General features: G+C 38.4%; 1 protein-coding gene across 1 annotated transcript in view; it reads right to left on the reverse strand.

Annotated features, from left to right (window-relative positions):
* Window positions 1-16,351, reverse strand: part of dpp6a (dipeptidyl-peptidase 6a) — a 185,623-nt gene that overhangs the window by 4,263 nt on the left and 165,009 nt on the right. Inside the window, 6 exon segments of the mRNA XM_084103255.1 lie at window positions 77-135; window positions 2,532-2,631; window positions 3,376-3,430; window positions 3,666-3,860; window positions 8,180-8,249; window positions 8,339-8,435. Coding sequence (XP_083959381.1) covers window positions 77-135; window positions 2,532-2,631; window positions 3,376-3,430; window positions 3,666-3,860; window positions 8,180-8,249; window positions 8,339-8,435 — 576 coding nt within the window.

Raw genomic sequence — 16,351 nt, forward strand, 5'->3', positions numbered from 1 at the left:
CTGTGGAAACATTAAAGAGCACACTATAAGTGTTGTCAGTAATGGGCAATACAAAATCCAGCTTAAGGAAATGTACCTCGTATGCTCTCCGATCTGGCTTGGGAAGGCCGAGATATCTCTCTGAGAAAGCTGAAGCTGAAAGAAGGAAATAAGAACAGTATCAGTCAGCGGTGACATTTGTCACTGGCAGAGTTCATTTCCGAGCATTTCCTTTGATAAAAATCACTGCACAGCCATTTCACAATACACGCTGATGCGCCTGGTGAGTTATGAGCCGATTCCTCTGCTGTTGCCGCTGTAAGATGTGAGGTATTGTTTATGATGAACACACACATGCTCCATTTTTCATCCCTCTGTTCCTCTAGAGTTATTTGAGAGCTTCAGTCCTCCTACAGACCCTGCTCTCAGAATACTGATGGGATCCACTGACACGCGCAGACAAGGAGATGCAGGAATGGATGATGAATTGGACAATCCTCCTTAGGAGACGTTCCAACAGGGTGCATTTATGCACATGCACTTTTTTTTTAATTGTTGGTTCGGTTGTTGGTGATATCTTACATCACATCTCAATGTATTTTTCAGCATCTTGGATCATTTTCAAGATATTGCATCAAGAGAGAAGCTATGGGTGGGACAAGCATTTTCATGATATTTCCCACTCCTGATATCACACGTACATCTATTTTGGATGAATAAGGGCCAGATTTACTAAACAGGGTCAATTAGCATGAGAGCGCAATCCCAAAAAAACGCCGATGGGAGTGGAAAGTTCTGCACATGATCTACTGATGACCAACGCAATCCACCAATTAGCATCTGCTAACATATGACACAATTGTCAGAAAACCCTTTTTTAATGGAATAGTTTACTAAACCTTTAGATAAAATCCATCAGGCTTTTAAAAGCATCATGCTTTTTTGGGGTGGTAAATAATGGTGCAAATACCAGTAAATTTACCTTAGTAAATCACATTTAAATACTCTCCTTCCATACATTTTGCGTCTGAAAGGGAAACTCCTTCAAATGCATATATAAGGAATAAAATCAGGCAAATTATATTTGAACAAACCCCTCAGTAAAAAGATAGGAATAAAACTGTAAAGTTTGGTGCATGTTAGTGCTACTTAAGTGGAGATTTATGAGTCAGTGCTTGAGAAAAAAACTCATTTTGAGAAAACAGACTTGTAAGATATGTACTGTAATTGAAATCTACAGACGCAAATAGATAAAGTGCTACAAAAGATACACTTCACAGTGTATTTTAGATGTTTTCTTTCCACTAGTCTGAAAAAAATACTTGAAAAGCCAAAAAGCCCAAAATTGACAGATGCATGAAAAAACAATGTCTCGGCTTAAACAACCAACAACAGTAATATTCTGTTATGCAAAATACTAAGCTTTATGTGGCCATATTTCACAGTTTTGAATTGTTTCTTGTCTGGCCACATTCTGTTCAGAATAACATAAATCTGAATGTGACAAGACAAGAAACATTTTGCCATTTTGTGTTTTCAACATATTATGCACATATTCACTTTAATTCATATATTCATATATAATATAAAAATATTATTTACATTATTATTACAAATAGTTCATTATTTACGAATAGTTCAAATTATTTAAAAATCATGTTCCTTTACTATTCTTCATTCTTTTTCCTCATTCGCTTAAATCCATTAAAATCTTCTAATTATTTAATTTAGTAAATAAAAAGACCATTACCAATAAATAAATAAATCCCCAATGTTCAAGTTATGGCCTAGCTAGTATAATGCTAGAATCAACAGCTACCTAATGTTATGTATAACTGGGTATTTTCTGAGAACTCTGACTTGTACCATGTGACCGCCGTACCACCTGACTGCTGCAGTTTCATTTAGGCGTTGATGGTGTTGTCAGTTCAAGGATGTGAACAGCTCCGAGTAGAATGTCACGTGTTGTCATCAGGAAACTACAGTAATTACAACATGGCGGATAACATAGCATTTAGCTCTAGCTTTAAGTAAACACACCTAAACCAGCTAATCGAGGTCTTCAGCATCACTCGAAACTTCTAGAGATGTGCATTGAAGCTAAACTCTGCAGGAAAGTGGTCTTCCAGGAACATGATTGGACACCCGTCTTAAGACACACACACACGTTAGTGCACCTATCATTATGAGGACATTCAATAGGTGTAATTGTATACTGTACAAACTGTATATTCTATCCCCCTACACTAACCCCACCACTAAACCACAGAAAATCACAGAAAACTTTCTGCATTTTTACATTTTTAATAAAACATTGTTTAGTAAGCTTTTTAAGCCATTTTAATTATGAGGACTCAGGAAATGTCCTCATAAACCATGTTTATGCAGTAATACCAGTGTAATTATACCATGTAACCATGTAATTTACAAATTTGTGTCCTCATGAGTCATATAAACAAGCACACACACACACACACACACACACACACACACACACACACACACACACACACACACACACACACACACACACACACACACACAACCCCTACCATATAGTGCAAAGTCTGTGATGGGCGAGAGCACTGCAGCACACTTGAGCATGGAGTCCTCAGAGCTGAGCAGAAGGCTGGTGATGTAACCTCCATATACCTGAAACACAAGACACTCGACTCAAGAGCTCTGAGATCGCACTTTCAATTCTAGTTACAGAAGTTTCTGATACTGTCTGTGCTCATTAAAGTGAGGCCAAAATTCAGCCTTTGAACATGCATTAATTAATCCTGTGAAAAAAATCAATCTTTCGAGGAAAGAAATAGGCATGGGAAAAAACGAAGATGTAGCCAGAAATGTAGATGATCTCAATTAAGTTCTTCTTACTGCATGAAACCAATTTGTTCTGCTCTTCTTCAGGACGGAAGTTAGCGAGAGAGGAAGAGTTTATGTGACATGCTGAAAGTCAGACAGGCTCTGTAGACTCTCTCATCATCACAACTGCGGTTGGATGAGTCACACTTTTAAGTGAACCCTCAATGGTCGCAGACAATGTAGCTCTGTTCAAAAACCTAGTGAGCTGCCTATGTAGATATTTTAAGCTGTCAATCAGGGCAGCAAAATGCTATCCAATCGTGAAAAGACCAGGTGTAAATGCCCAGTGAAACGCTTTAAATCCAATCACTTAAACCACTTCAGGAGGTGGCTTGAGACACATTCCAAATGATACTGGAAAGGTGTACAGTAAATGCATCTAGTTGTTGAAGCCACATATGTAAATTTTACAGAAAATCAAGGCTTAACAGATCTTTAAATGTACTCTCTGTATGCATGCGTGTATGAGAGAAGCAAAGAAATGTCTGTATGGACAGATAATAACAGTAAAATGCAGTATGTATTTACCTGCCCAAAAGCTCCAATTCTAGTCTTGTCAATGTACGGCTCCTGCATCATAACACTGCCAGACACAAAAGACAAAATGTTAAACGGTCTGCCACTGTAGGACCTTCTTGCATACTGAATAGTCAGTGTCAGTCATATCACTGAGTTTTGAAGTCAGGCCATGGTATACATGTAAATGACTGAAGATCGTTAAGGAGATGCGGTTAAGGAGATGCAGTAACTTCGTGCAGCTGTGTGTTGGCACTGATGGATGTTCAGTGTGTGTAGGGTGCAGATGGCTGCTCAACTACCTGAGGACATCCAGCTGGTCTTTCTCCTCGAACATTCCCAGCCTGCGCTGCACCTTATGGAGTAAGTTAGTCCCCTGGAAGCCACTTCCACGACCGTCAAAGCGCACTGCAACCACCCCAAAACTGCTGACCAGCACTGACGCCCAGTCAATGTGGAACTGCTCTGAGACCGACTGACTGCCTGGAGTCCCATCTCTGAGAGAGAAGGGCAAACCAAGGAGAAAAAAAGACTAACCTTTTAGGTTTTCTTAAGAAAAGCATTTCATTTGTGCTTGATCAAACTGGCTGTTTCAATTTAGTAAGCTGCCTATCTGGAAAACATTTATGGCAATGCTATCTACGTTCTGTAATGTTCCAAGTGAAAATATGAAAACTGAAAAAAAAAAAATTTAAACTGAAGTACACTTACTTTGATGAGTTATTTATTGATTATAATTTTAACTGTTTATTTTATATTATTATGTACAATTTTATTTTTTATTAAAAATATCATCCTTACAAATGTGCAATTACAACTATATTTAAATACATAACGTACACTTTTTAGTAGAAATTACTGTAATGTATATTTTACGTTAGTTTTCCATAAAGAGTTTACCATAAATACTTGTCAGTACATTCGGCATACTAGGGGTGTAACGATATATCGTGTCACAATATATCGCAATACAAAAATGCAACAATATGTATTGTGGATAGTGACAATGTGTATTGTGTATAGTTCACCCAAAATGTGAGAAAAAAATTCAAGTTTTCAGAGTTTTAGTGTCAATACTTCATTAAACTACTATATATAATGTTGAATATAATGTATAATTAATAATGCAATGGTGTAATATTTGTGGGTCCTGGTAATGCCAAATGTCTTATGTTACCAGTAAAAAGTGGCCAACATTATTTTAAATATATGTGGTCAGTGACAGAGTGCGTCTAAAATAAATCTGTATTTTCAGCTTCAGAATCATGAATATTTTTGAATATTATCTGGTGTCACCGTTGTCCTGTGCATTGGGTTACCAGCACCAAGTCCAAGCCTATTAATTTACACCCACAATGTAACACCAAATTTAGTATTTTAATCAACAGTACTGTAACGTTTCTGGGCTGAAGAAAGCGCAAGACAAAGGATATTCAGAAAAACAAGGTATTTAATAGTAAACTTGGGAGTAACATGACGTTCACACAAACAATAACCGACAAGGGATAGAACAGAACAGGGAGTATAAAAACATAAGTAGACTAAACAAGGAACAGCTGACAAGACTTAACTGATTGGAGAACAGGTGGAGACAAGACAGAACATAATTGTGACATTACACCCCCCTCAGAAAGGTGCGTCCTCGCGCCGTGATGACAACAAAAAAAAAACAGAAAAAAGGGCGGAGCCTGGAACCTGGGGATGTTGGCCATGGACACCATGGTGGTGCAGACAGGGGGAGGAGCCAGAGTGGTGTCTGAGTTGACAGACAGGACGACACCCGGGAGACGGTCAACGGCGGCGGAACCGTGGGTGGCTGAGGATCCCACGGAGCTGAGTGGCCGACGGACCATGGCGACACCGTAGACCCGGAAGACGGGAGCTGAGCCGCTGATCTGCGGGACTGAAGCAGTGACGTGGAGACGGACGACCAGGGTGACAATGTGGTGAGGGAGGCCGACGGGGAGGTCAGAGGAAGGGAGGAGTCCAGGGATGCCGAAGGGGTGCAGGGTGCAGCCCGAATCCCGGAAGTCTGTGGCTGTAGCTGGACATTGACCGCTGAAGGCCGACCTGGAGTGGCGATCGAGCCCAGCGGAGCTTCCGGGCAGACGGACCACGGAGGCGATGAAGGAGTGGTGGGTCGAGGTGAAGGCGACGGCTTGACAGGTCGAGATGGAGGTGTGTGTCCGGAGGACCGAGGTGCAGCAGGGGACTCGGCCTCTAGCCAAGCTGGTGGCAGGGAAGCCCGAGGTGCGGAGGATGAGCCGCACGGAGTGAGCGGCGGTGGCAGAGCCGAGGAGCTACACGACACCAGTGGTGCTGACGGATCTAGGGGGCTGGTCATGACCATCGATGGAAACAGGATAAGGATGACAGGCAGGGATGCGGACGGAAGACTTCCGGACGGGACAGATGAAGAAAATGATGTGAGGAACTGGGTGGGAATAGGATCCGCGGACCACAGGTCTATTAGGTTGTAGTCCGCTCCTGGCTCTGCGATGGACTGACTCACCTGTGTCGACTCCGGGGCTGGTTCAGGAACGACCTCGGTGGGCGCCTCGGGCTTGTTGGCTGTGAGGGAGAGGTCGCCATTCCGGATCATCCAGGTCAGGTAACCCAGATAGGGCCTGCTCTCCGGGCGGAGGAGAAGCTGCAGCGTGGGTGAGTCCATCAAGTTCATCTTTGTTTAAATTGGTCGGTTAATCTTTAACGTTTCTGGGCTGAAGAAAGCGCACGACGAAGGATATTCAGAAAAACAAGGCATTTAATAGTAAACTCGGGAGTAACATGACGCTCACAGAAACAATAACCGACAAGGGATAGAACAGAACAGGGAGTATAAATACATAAGTAGACTAAACAAGGAACAGCTGACAAGACTTAACTGATTGGAAACCATAGAGACTAACGAGAACAGACTTTTCGTTAACCTTTAACCATATGTCTTGGAGTATCGCAATAATATCGTATCATGAGTTCAGTATTGCGGCATGTATCGAATCGTGACATGAGGGATTCATTACACCCCTACGGCATACACTTTAATCAATTTTCAATGACAATAGATGTAATTATGAAATTACATAAAAATATGTACTTAAATCCTACTTAAGTGTGTTTAAAAAGTATTCTAAAGTTCAGCTAATTACATTTAATATATATTTAAACTATAACACATTTTCATTCGATTGCATTTAATATGCAATTAAGTGTCAGAAAACATTACATTCACTTCACACTTATTTCTTTTTAAGTATAATAATCAGTTTTTCACAAAGGTTGGTAGACAGCTCACTGGGTTTTGAGACACAGTCACTATATTCACTATAGTCCTAACACACTCTCTACAGTCCCTGCACTGGCGTCTCTGTAGAGAGCACAGGTGATTGTCTACCGCGGTGTGCATGATGTGTGCGGCGAGTGGGTTAATTGAAGGCGAGCTTCAGGTGAACTCATTTGTGGTGTAATTACAGTGGCTGAAAGTGTACGGCTGAAAAGACAAGATTAATAGCACCGACTCAAGTCCATTTCAGAGTTACACTCTGACTCTTGATGAGACATGAAGCGCAGTGCAGGAGAGGAACTGCTGTTTGTGTGTTAATAGGATGACCTGCAGCACACGCTTTAAAGGACTCATATCATGGAAAATAGGATTTGCTCTGTGATATAATAGACTGTACTGTACTACAGGCAAATTATAAAGTTCAGGATTTAAAGCTTCTTCCCCGAACCATTTATTTAAACTTAATTTCTAAAAAATGAAAGAGAGTAGAAATTTTTTAATAATGAGCACTTTAACATTTGACTGCCCCATTTACATATTAATGACACCTATTTGGTATACAGCACCTTAGCATGACGTTGCTAGTGGTTGAGCATTATTGATTGTATTGGTTCTATTCAGATGCAGATAAATATATTTTTTTTATAAAATATTGAATGAAATCAGTAAAATACATAACATAACTGTTACGTTCTAATGCTGTTTTGGGTTCGTTTCATTCTTTTCCCTGTTCTGAGTTATGTTTGTTAGTAGGTTTCCATGGTTATTCATAAGTTCCTCACCTGTTCTTAGTTCTGTTGATTACTCTTAGTTTCCTCTGTTCATTGTTCGTTCTCGTTTGAGTTTACACAGTAGTGTTTTTCTGTGATAGTTAGAATTGTTAAATAAAGTGTTTCTGTTAGATTCTCCTTGTCATTGTACACTTTATACAGCCACCCGTTACAATAACATAATATAAAATATTTTTTATAATTTTTTGTTTTCCACAAAAAATTATTTAAAACATTTTAATTTTGTTTTTATTTTTTATAGTAATAATTATTATTATTACATCTTTATTTATTCAGATTTATTAAAACATTAACAAGGCTGTTGGAAGAATTTTGAGCTGACATTTGGTGGACTCATCATTTCTCTTAACCAACCCTCCAATCGGGCATAATTGAAAATAGGCAAATATTGGCATTTATATTTATATTATATAATCACTAATTTTTAGCCAATCGTAAAAGAGGTAATTTTTACAACAGTGGAAAACCGGGTAAATGAATAACTAAATTAGGTTTTAGGTGCAAGAAACCTTGAATAACATTATAAGTGGGACTCTGGGGAAAAATAACATGTAAGAGAAGGGTATATATTGACTTTTTTTAATGAGGGATTCAACCAACCGAGTTCAGAGAAACTGTTGGGACACTGACACACATTTTACATATCAAATTTGTTTGTTGTTGTGTGTGTTGTTATGTAGAAAGACATAGGGCCTGTAAAGAACAGAAAAGAAAATGTTGCATGAAATTGCCATTTACTCACATGAGGAGCAGAAGTGGGTAGTGTGAGGTTTCTATGAAGCCTGCAGGTTTCAGGATCTGCATGCTGAGTCCTGTGTATGACAATGAGAGACATCCATCTGCATCTATATAATATTAATATCCCTCTTAAATCATTTTGGAGCAGTTTTGGTTAACATACTGTAATCCTCTATGTTTATCTCCGTGTATTCCACTCTCGGCATCTGCAGCGAGTTCACCGTTCTATTCAAGCTCAGGTTCAACTCGATGTCACGCACCTCTACAGGGGAAAAACAAAACAAAAAACAATCATTCTATGATTTAACCTTCATGGTTTTCTTTATTTAGCTAAATATTCATGCTTCTTACACTCCACAATCTTGCCCTCAATCATAAATCCTAAAACGTATTCACACTTTGCACCAACAACCAACATTTTGCATCGCTCATATGACCCATGTCTTTATATAAGAGCAAATTAGATATAAAAGGTATGGCAGAGGGAAATATTTTTGGTAAATAATGACTTAAATGTAGGTCTGTTACTCTTAAGGAATATTCCAGGCTCCAGTATTATGTTGACTATCTCAAATACATTTAGACTTCTCTCCTTTTCTTTAAAAAAATCACAAATGTTGCATGCGTGGAGGCACTTACAATTGAAGTTAATGGGCCAATTTGTAAACAATTTGTAAAATACTCACTGTTAAACAGACTATAATCAATGCAAGTGTTAACCTGATTTTAGTGTAAAACATTTTCTGTGCACAGTTACAATATTGTTGTCAAGACAGCAGCTGATACCTAAAATCCTAAAATTTAAAAATAATAGCTCAAATAATAAGAAAACACAACTTTTAACACATAATAACCTTTACATTTCTGCTTTTAAATCCTCCAAAAAAAGAGGCTCTGTAACCTCCATTTTTGTAAAGGAGAGACGAGTAAAAAATCATCAAAATTATGCCACAATTGTTTTCGATTTAGCTTAACTTGTATTGAAAATGTATTATTAAATGTAATATTTTAAAATGTAATATGTATATATGGTGTTTTGTTTTAATATATGTCTTAATAAGAAAAAGCAGCGTGAACATTCTGCTAAACATCTCCTTGCAGATACAGTACTTATACTTGTTTCAAATGCATTATATAATTATTGCATTATAGAATAAATGTAATTTTAGGGAGAACTATTCCTTTAAGAGCTTTTAAACAAATCAAGGAAAAATCCATTGTTTATCTCAAACTAAGTATCTGCAAGCACAAAACCTCCTCAAACACCCTGAAACGAGCAGCTAATTGCTCTGGGACATAAAGGAGAAACAGTTGCAGGATAAACAGTTGTAGATGTTCAGAGGTTGTGAGAGGCCGTGAGCATCTGGCATTTCTGATAGAGAGGGACTCAAATGAGCAGATATCATGTGTGCTGCTGCAAACACAGAGACCTTCCAATCTGTGCAGCAGCGATAGAGCCTTGGAAGAGCACTAAACAATTAAGAGAACATTGCGATGGTGGGTTTCATTTTAAGACAGGCTTATCAGCTCCTGGTCAGACTCAAGCCCAGCAAAGCACACTTGCTCCCATTGCACCAGTGCTATTGACATAGCTGCACATTTGAAAAAAAACCCAGCAATGATTTGTACGTAAACATGGAGAAGGATCCGTATGAGTTCTGTGTAAGTCATTTGACTTTGACCTTGGTGTCACATAGCATTTACTGAAAGAATCCAGCAGTGAAGGGGATGGAGGGGGAAAAAAATCAAAATGACAAGGCAAGAACTTTAGGCGAACTTGCAAACAAACAGTGTTCATAAACATTCCACACACACACACACACAGATGTGAGCTCTGTGAAATGACTTCTGTGATGGACCGTCACACTGAATCACACGCTCGTTGTGATATCGGTGGGCTTACAGGATATAATATACATAACACAATTACCAGCCTCTAACACAGAGAGGTCACAGTTTATGGAAGGAATGGCGTGTCTGGCAATAATCCAATCATCTGTGAGTGCTCTCTGTGTGCCAGCGCAGGCGTGTGTATGGAGACTCAATCACATTTTGGTCTATGGTAAGCCTGGGAGGAGCTCTGCTCGTCAATTGACATGCTGTGGGAATATAATGCAATGAAATGAGTGTGTGTGTGTGTGAGTCCGGCTGTGCAGAGGTTGGTAATGAGAGCTTCTTCCTGAACTTCTCCCTCTTTTGAGTGCTTAAAGGTGAAGTACGTGAGATTTTTATTTTATTTTAAAATACATTCTCTTAACCCATTTTATTGTTCATAGACTACTATTAGGATGACATTTATTGATTTATCTTCCCCAAAAGTGTAAACATTGAGCCCCCAGGCACCATCAAAACATTGAAAGTGGTCTGCTCAGATTTATCAATAGTCTCCCACAAAGGGATTTCAGCTATGACAACTCTCGGACTGAATACATTTAAACCAGCATTCATGGCATGGGGCATGAAATATATATAGGCTTGATTTTGGCGGACAAGATTTTGGTGGCAGAAGAGAATAAATGTTGAAAATAAGTGTTATATTATGTGTTTTTGAGAAAATGAGACAAGGGGAAGACTGGATAGTGTGTAATTGTGTTTAATGTTCAATTACATTGGAATTATTAGAACCATTTAAATTACATTTTTTTCAAAAAAAGAGTGGAACATTTGGTTAGGTTGTGGACTGATTCAGTAATTTATAACTGCTGTAGCTGAAGGAGCATGTAAATCTTAGCATTTAAGATACTAATATGTGTTATTGCTAGCTAATAGTGAGCTATAAGCTATCAACTCAATTGTGTGACACTAAAATAAATGAAATCTTATTGGATGAATGAATATATGAATTTGAATACCTGAATCATGTCAGGGAGACTTTTAAAATTCACTTTGAGACTACTTAATTGGGTCACTTAAAATCTTCATTCCATGTGTCATGGGTGGTTTTAAACTTAAAGGACAAATCCAGTGAAAAATGAACCTGGGGTTAATTAACACATGGTTACCGAGTTGATCGTTCCCTGCGATGCGTTTTCATGAAAATCGAATGTATAGAGTTTTATCTTTAAAAACAGATTAGCTCATAACACTAGTATATGGGGCACAGAGTAAGTAAAAGTAAATCGCTAGTTAATACCACTAACAAGGCTCAAAATAGCCTCACACTAAAAATTACACTGAATTTCACACTGAAATCTAACGTAGCACGGCGTTCGTGGCTCGATTAGTCGAGACTGTTTTCCAAGATGGCTCCTGCATGTAAACGCGTAATGTACTGTCTTTATAAAGTATCTTCTTATTAAACTGTCTGTACACTTACAAAGTTCTCAATGCTTCGGTTTGCATGTAGGGACCCTCATTATGCTACCGTGTTAGTGTGAGGCTATTTTGAGCCTTGTTAGTGGTATTAACTAGCGATTTACTTTTACTTACTCTGTGCCCCATATACTAGTGTTATGAGCTAATCTGTTTTTAAAGATAAAACTCTATACATTCGATTTTCATGAAAACGCATCGCAGGGAACGATCGAATTAACCATGTGTTAATTAACCCCAGGTTCATTTTTCACTGGATTTGTCCTTTAACATAGACAATACCGGACACTGAACTGAAACAGAACAGAACATATATACAGGTGTTAATGATGGTGACTGATGAGTAGGGTTGGGAATCGTAAGAAATTTTTCGGTTCCGGTTCCGATTCCGGTTCCGCCAAACGATTCTGGTTTCGGTTCCGGTTCCCATTCAATCAAAATGATTAAAACAACTAATAAAAAAAATAGTAGTAAGAGGAATATGCACAATCCTTTTTGTCTTTATTTCTTATACTTGTCAAATGAGTTTAACAGACTGGTAATGTCAACAAATTCAACATATTATTTAGCAATTTTTGCAATAATAATTTTTTTTTCTGATGGAAAATAAACATTTCTGCATTCTCCTGGAGAATTTGGGACCTCTCTTAGCTTATTGTATCTGCAGCAGTGGAGAATATCCTCTCAGAAAGGGTAGAATATGCTTGAACACACATGTAAGATCCAGACAGGTGAAACAGAATATTTTTTAAATCGGTTTGAATGATTGATTCATAAAGACTTCACTTGTTTCATTACTTGATGAATCAGCGCTCTAGCGGTTAATAAACAGAACTGCATGCGTCTTGCGGAAGAACATTGTAGCCGGAGCTACTTCTCTCTGTATATGTTTATGATGAATCACGCAGGCACTGGGATACTCCGCAGCGGTGACGACCCGACCGGTGTAAAGTAGTCCGAGTATAAACGCTTATTACAGGCTTACCGTAGTGATTCAGGATAAGACAAAAACACGGTTTGAAAAAAGGCATTCATGATGTACTCGCTCATTATATAAATTTTGTCAAGTCTGAACACAAAAAAGAGTGTGGACTGCAGCTTTAACAGTCGTCTTTATGAATGTTTTGATATTTAGGAATAAGATCGGGTGGGTGTTTGAATTCGAGATCTTTTAAAGAGTAATCGTGCAGTTCTTCCGTCTTTATACTCTCTCTCTGAGTTGATATCTGACACAAAACAAATATGAGTAGCGCGAGGGCTTTTCAGTGCATTCATTACTATTTTAATATTCATGAGGTGAGACGTCGCTATTAAAGGATTTAAGCTCCCAGCACTTCGCCCACACATCGCACCAGAACCGTTTTCGGAACCGAACATTAGGAATTTCGCACGGTTCCGGTATTTTTCAAAAACACTAACGGTTCTGGATACAAACCGATTTTCGGTTCCCAACCCTACTGATGAGTGCACAGCTGAATGTGATTAATGCAAATGAGTGACGAAGGCAGGTGATGACAAAACATAACGAGTCAAAACTAACGTGAATGTGACACTATGATGTTGAAGTTACATGAACAAATGATGTTTGTTTAACTTAATTAATTAATGTGGGACCAATGTACACTAATCAATCATGTAAATCCAACACACTTTTTTTTTCAGTGTATGCATGATACATACTGTCACGTTTTTGTACTGTGATATATTGTGACAAAATATATTGTTACACCCCTAAAACTGTTTACTCTGTTTAACAGCAATGAAATATGACTCCATTACTGTGTAAAATGGACAGTGGTGGTGTATATTTACTTCTTTAAGTACATTTTTCAAGTATCTGTACTTTATCTGAGTATTTTTATTTTGGGAAACTTTTACTTTTACTTCACTACATTCCAAATCTTAATATCATACTTTTTCCTCCACTACATTTCATAAAAACATGTCTTTCCTCGTTATTTTGAACTGAAGAAATCACCGTTCGCTCCGAGACACAATAGCGTTCTTCTTAAAATGTTAACATATTTTTCCCTATGTGATGTCTGTTTTTATATTGTATGTTTATATTTGTCAACATATTAACAAACATTTAGTTTGTCCTCATTTTCTATAGGTGCACACGCAATATTCTGGCAGTTTTGCAGAACTGCAGCCACTATTCGTTCTGTTTAACCTTCTCACCGAAAATGAAAAGTGGGAAACTTTCTCTGAGCAGTTCCCTATGATTTGCTGCCCTTTCTAACTTTCGGCTGCTATCGGTCTGCACCACATAAACAGGACAAATGGTCCACTCATAAAAAGAGTTTCTTTACCTGCTAGAAGCCAAGATGTGGGAGGGATGATAATGGTACAGATGAGAGCCACAAAATAAAATGTTAACTGCATGTATTATACATCCACTGAAATGCACTACACTGCTGTTGTACTTTCTTTCTATTAACAGCCTAATAAATTATAGTGTAGATTTACATAGCTTATATATCTATAGCGTATATTTTTTATTGTAACTTATTCCTGTGGCAGCAAAGCTGAATTTTTAGCATCATTGCTCCAGTCTTCAGTGTCACATGATCCTTCAGAAATGATTTTAATATGCTGATTTGGTGCTCAGGAAACATTTATTATTATTATTATCAATGTTGAAAATAAGTGTGCTGCTTAATATTTTTGTGGAAACCATGATACACTTTTTTAAAGATCTTTTTAAATTAATAAATGAATGCATCCTTGCTGAATAAAAATATTAACTACTTTTGAACGGTAGTCTATAATGGCTCTTATTACTAATTCATCCAGACACTGACACTGCTGTAGAAAGGAATTAATCTCAACAGCACTTGCTCAGCTGGCTCATGAACACCAGAAGACTGCAGTTTGAAATCTACCATCTTTGCTTATGTACGTTCAACTTTGAGACTATTTCTCTCCACCATAGTTGCTCTCAGCAGCCCGGTGGTCTCAGGGTAACCCATACATTACGGTACAGAGAGAGCATGCAGTTTAAAATCAGAAACTTCAGTTTTCAACTTTTTTTAATGTATACTATTGCTGTTTGAGCATGAAAAAGGCTACAAACTCCACTCCAAAGGGAGTTTTTCTCTATATCAGTGAGCACTATTTCTGAACCCCCTGAAACGCCTCGATTGTAGTCTCGAGTTTTCCTCTGGAAACAATCACGTCACAATATTCCACATTTAAGTAATAATACAAAAAATGGGGCAAGGCCTGGTTGAGTTGCGTTAATAGTGTGTTGAAACTCGCGGTTATGGTAAAGGGGTGTGACATTTCCAAAACACGCTTTAAGCGGTTGACCAATCACAACACACTGGACCAGCCGACCAATCAGAGCACGTTGCACTTTTCGGAAAGAGGGGCTTCATAGAGACAGGAACTAAACAGGGGTGCGTTTCCCAAAAGCATAGTTTGCCAACTATGGTCGCAACTTCCGTCGTTATCAGCACAGTTCAACGAGTCAGTGTTTCCCGAAAACATAGTTCTAACGAACATTCGCAAACAGCATCGCAAAGTTGTGTGTTTTGAATGACAGCTCTCAACCTGTGGTTAGAAGCAGAGTTTCTAGTTTGCATGACATGTCGAGTCAATAAATCCTTATCTTGAGCAAAATAAGCAAGCTGACATTCAGTACAACCTGTGTCTTTTATTTGGAATACATACAAATGTCATTTATGTCGTTTAGTTTGTCAAGAGATTTAAAGCACCATTTTTGAAGAGTGCGCATGTGCGAACGTGCTCAAGTACGCAAGAACGAGCAAATGATTGAATCTGGAAATAAAGCAAAATAACTGAGAAAAATGAGAAATAGTCCTCAAATGCAATGTCTGTAGTTTATAGCAAAACATCTAGCATTAATTCGATCTCAAACAGATTCATTAAAAGAAGTTTTTACTCCACCACGTGCGTGACATCATTACCGACATGGTTGAACGACCAATTTGCGACAGTACGGTTTCGGGAAACAGTCGTGACTAGCTAGTTGATTTCTTCAATGAGGCATCGTACTATGGTAGTAAAGTAGTGAGTTGCATCGTAGTACGGGAAACACACCCCAGAGCGTTACAGACTGACTAGGGCACTCACAAAAATACACTCACAAACTTCCCTAAGCACTTCCTCTAGTCTAGGGGAATCCCCACTGTCATTTTGAAGTGCATTCGACTTCATCAAGTGGGCAAGAGAAGTTTATTTGGACAGACCCTCGACCCTTTGGTTTTGACTGAGGGAGCGAGTCTACTCAACATGTAGACTTCAGACAGATCCATAGACCACAATGCAACATGATTGTGACGTCACAGCAGATTGTGCTTAATTTACCCCACCCTACACAATGTAATGTATATAATTACATTGCACTGTTGAGTTGAGTTCAATTGAGTTGTTTTGGCATTTAACTGCATAATACTTGTAGCTATATACCTGACTGTTTTTTTTTTTTTTTTCAGTTATAGTTTGTATTGTATTGTTATCATTTTTGTGTAATTTTCTCCAACAGCCCAACCATACATACAGGCCTATAGAATGGTGGGTAAAACAAATTCATAAGAAAAAAAAAAAGAAATAATAAATCTGCTCCATTGCAGATTCCAAGTGTTCAAGGGCTTCGGGCGCTCCATTTAAACACATTGCACTCATGCAACATAAACAATGACGTACATTCGAGTGAATGAGACGGAGGGAAGTTAGTGTAAGGGAATGGTGTAACATTCAAGCATGAAAACCTACTCTAGTAGACCCCAAAAACAAAATCAAGACTTTGAAAAGGGCATAATAGGTCCCATTTAAAAAAAATGCAATGCTTGAATGTGTGTGCACGTTGCTCAGTGATAAGCAGTCAAATGACAGAAGC

The sequence above is a fragment of the Abramis brama genome, assembly GCF_963993115.1.
Source record: "Abramis brama genome assembly, chromosome: 24".
In the NCBI taxonomy this organism is placed as follows: Eukaryota; Metazoa; Chordata; class Actinopteri; order Cypriniformes; family Leuciscidae; genus Abramis; species Abramis brama.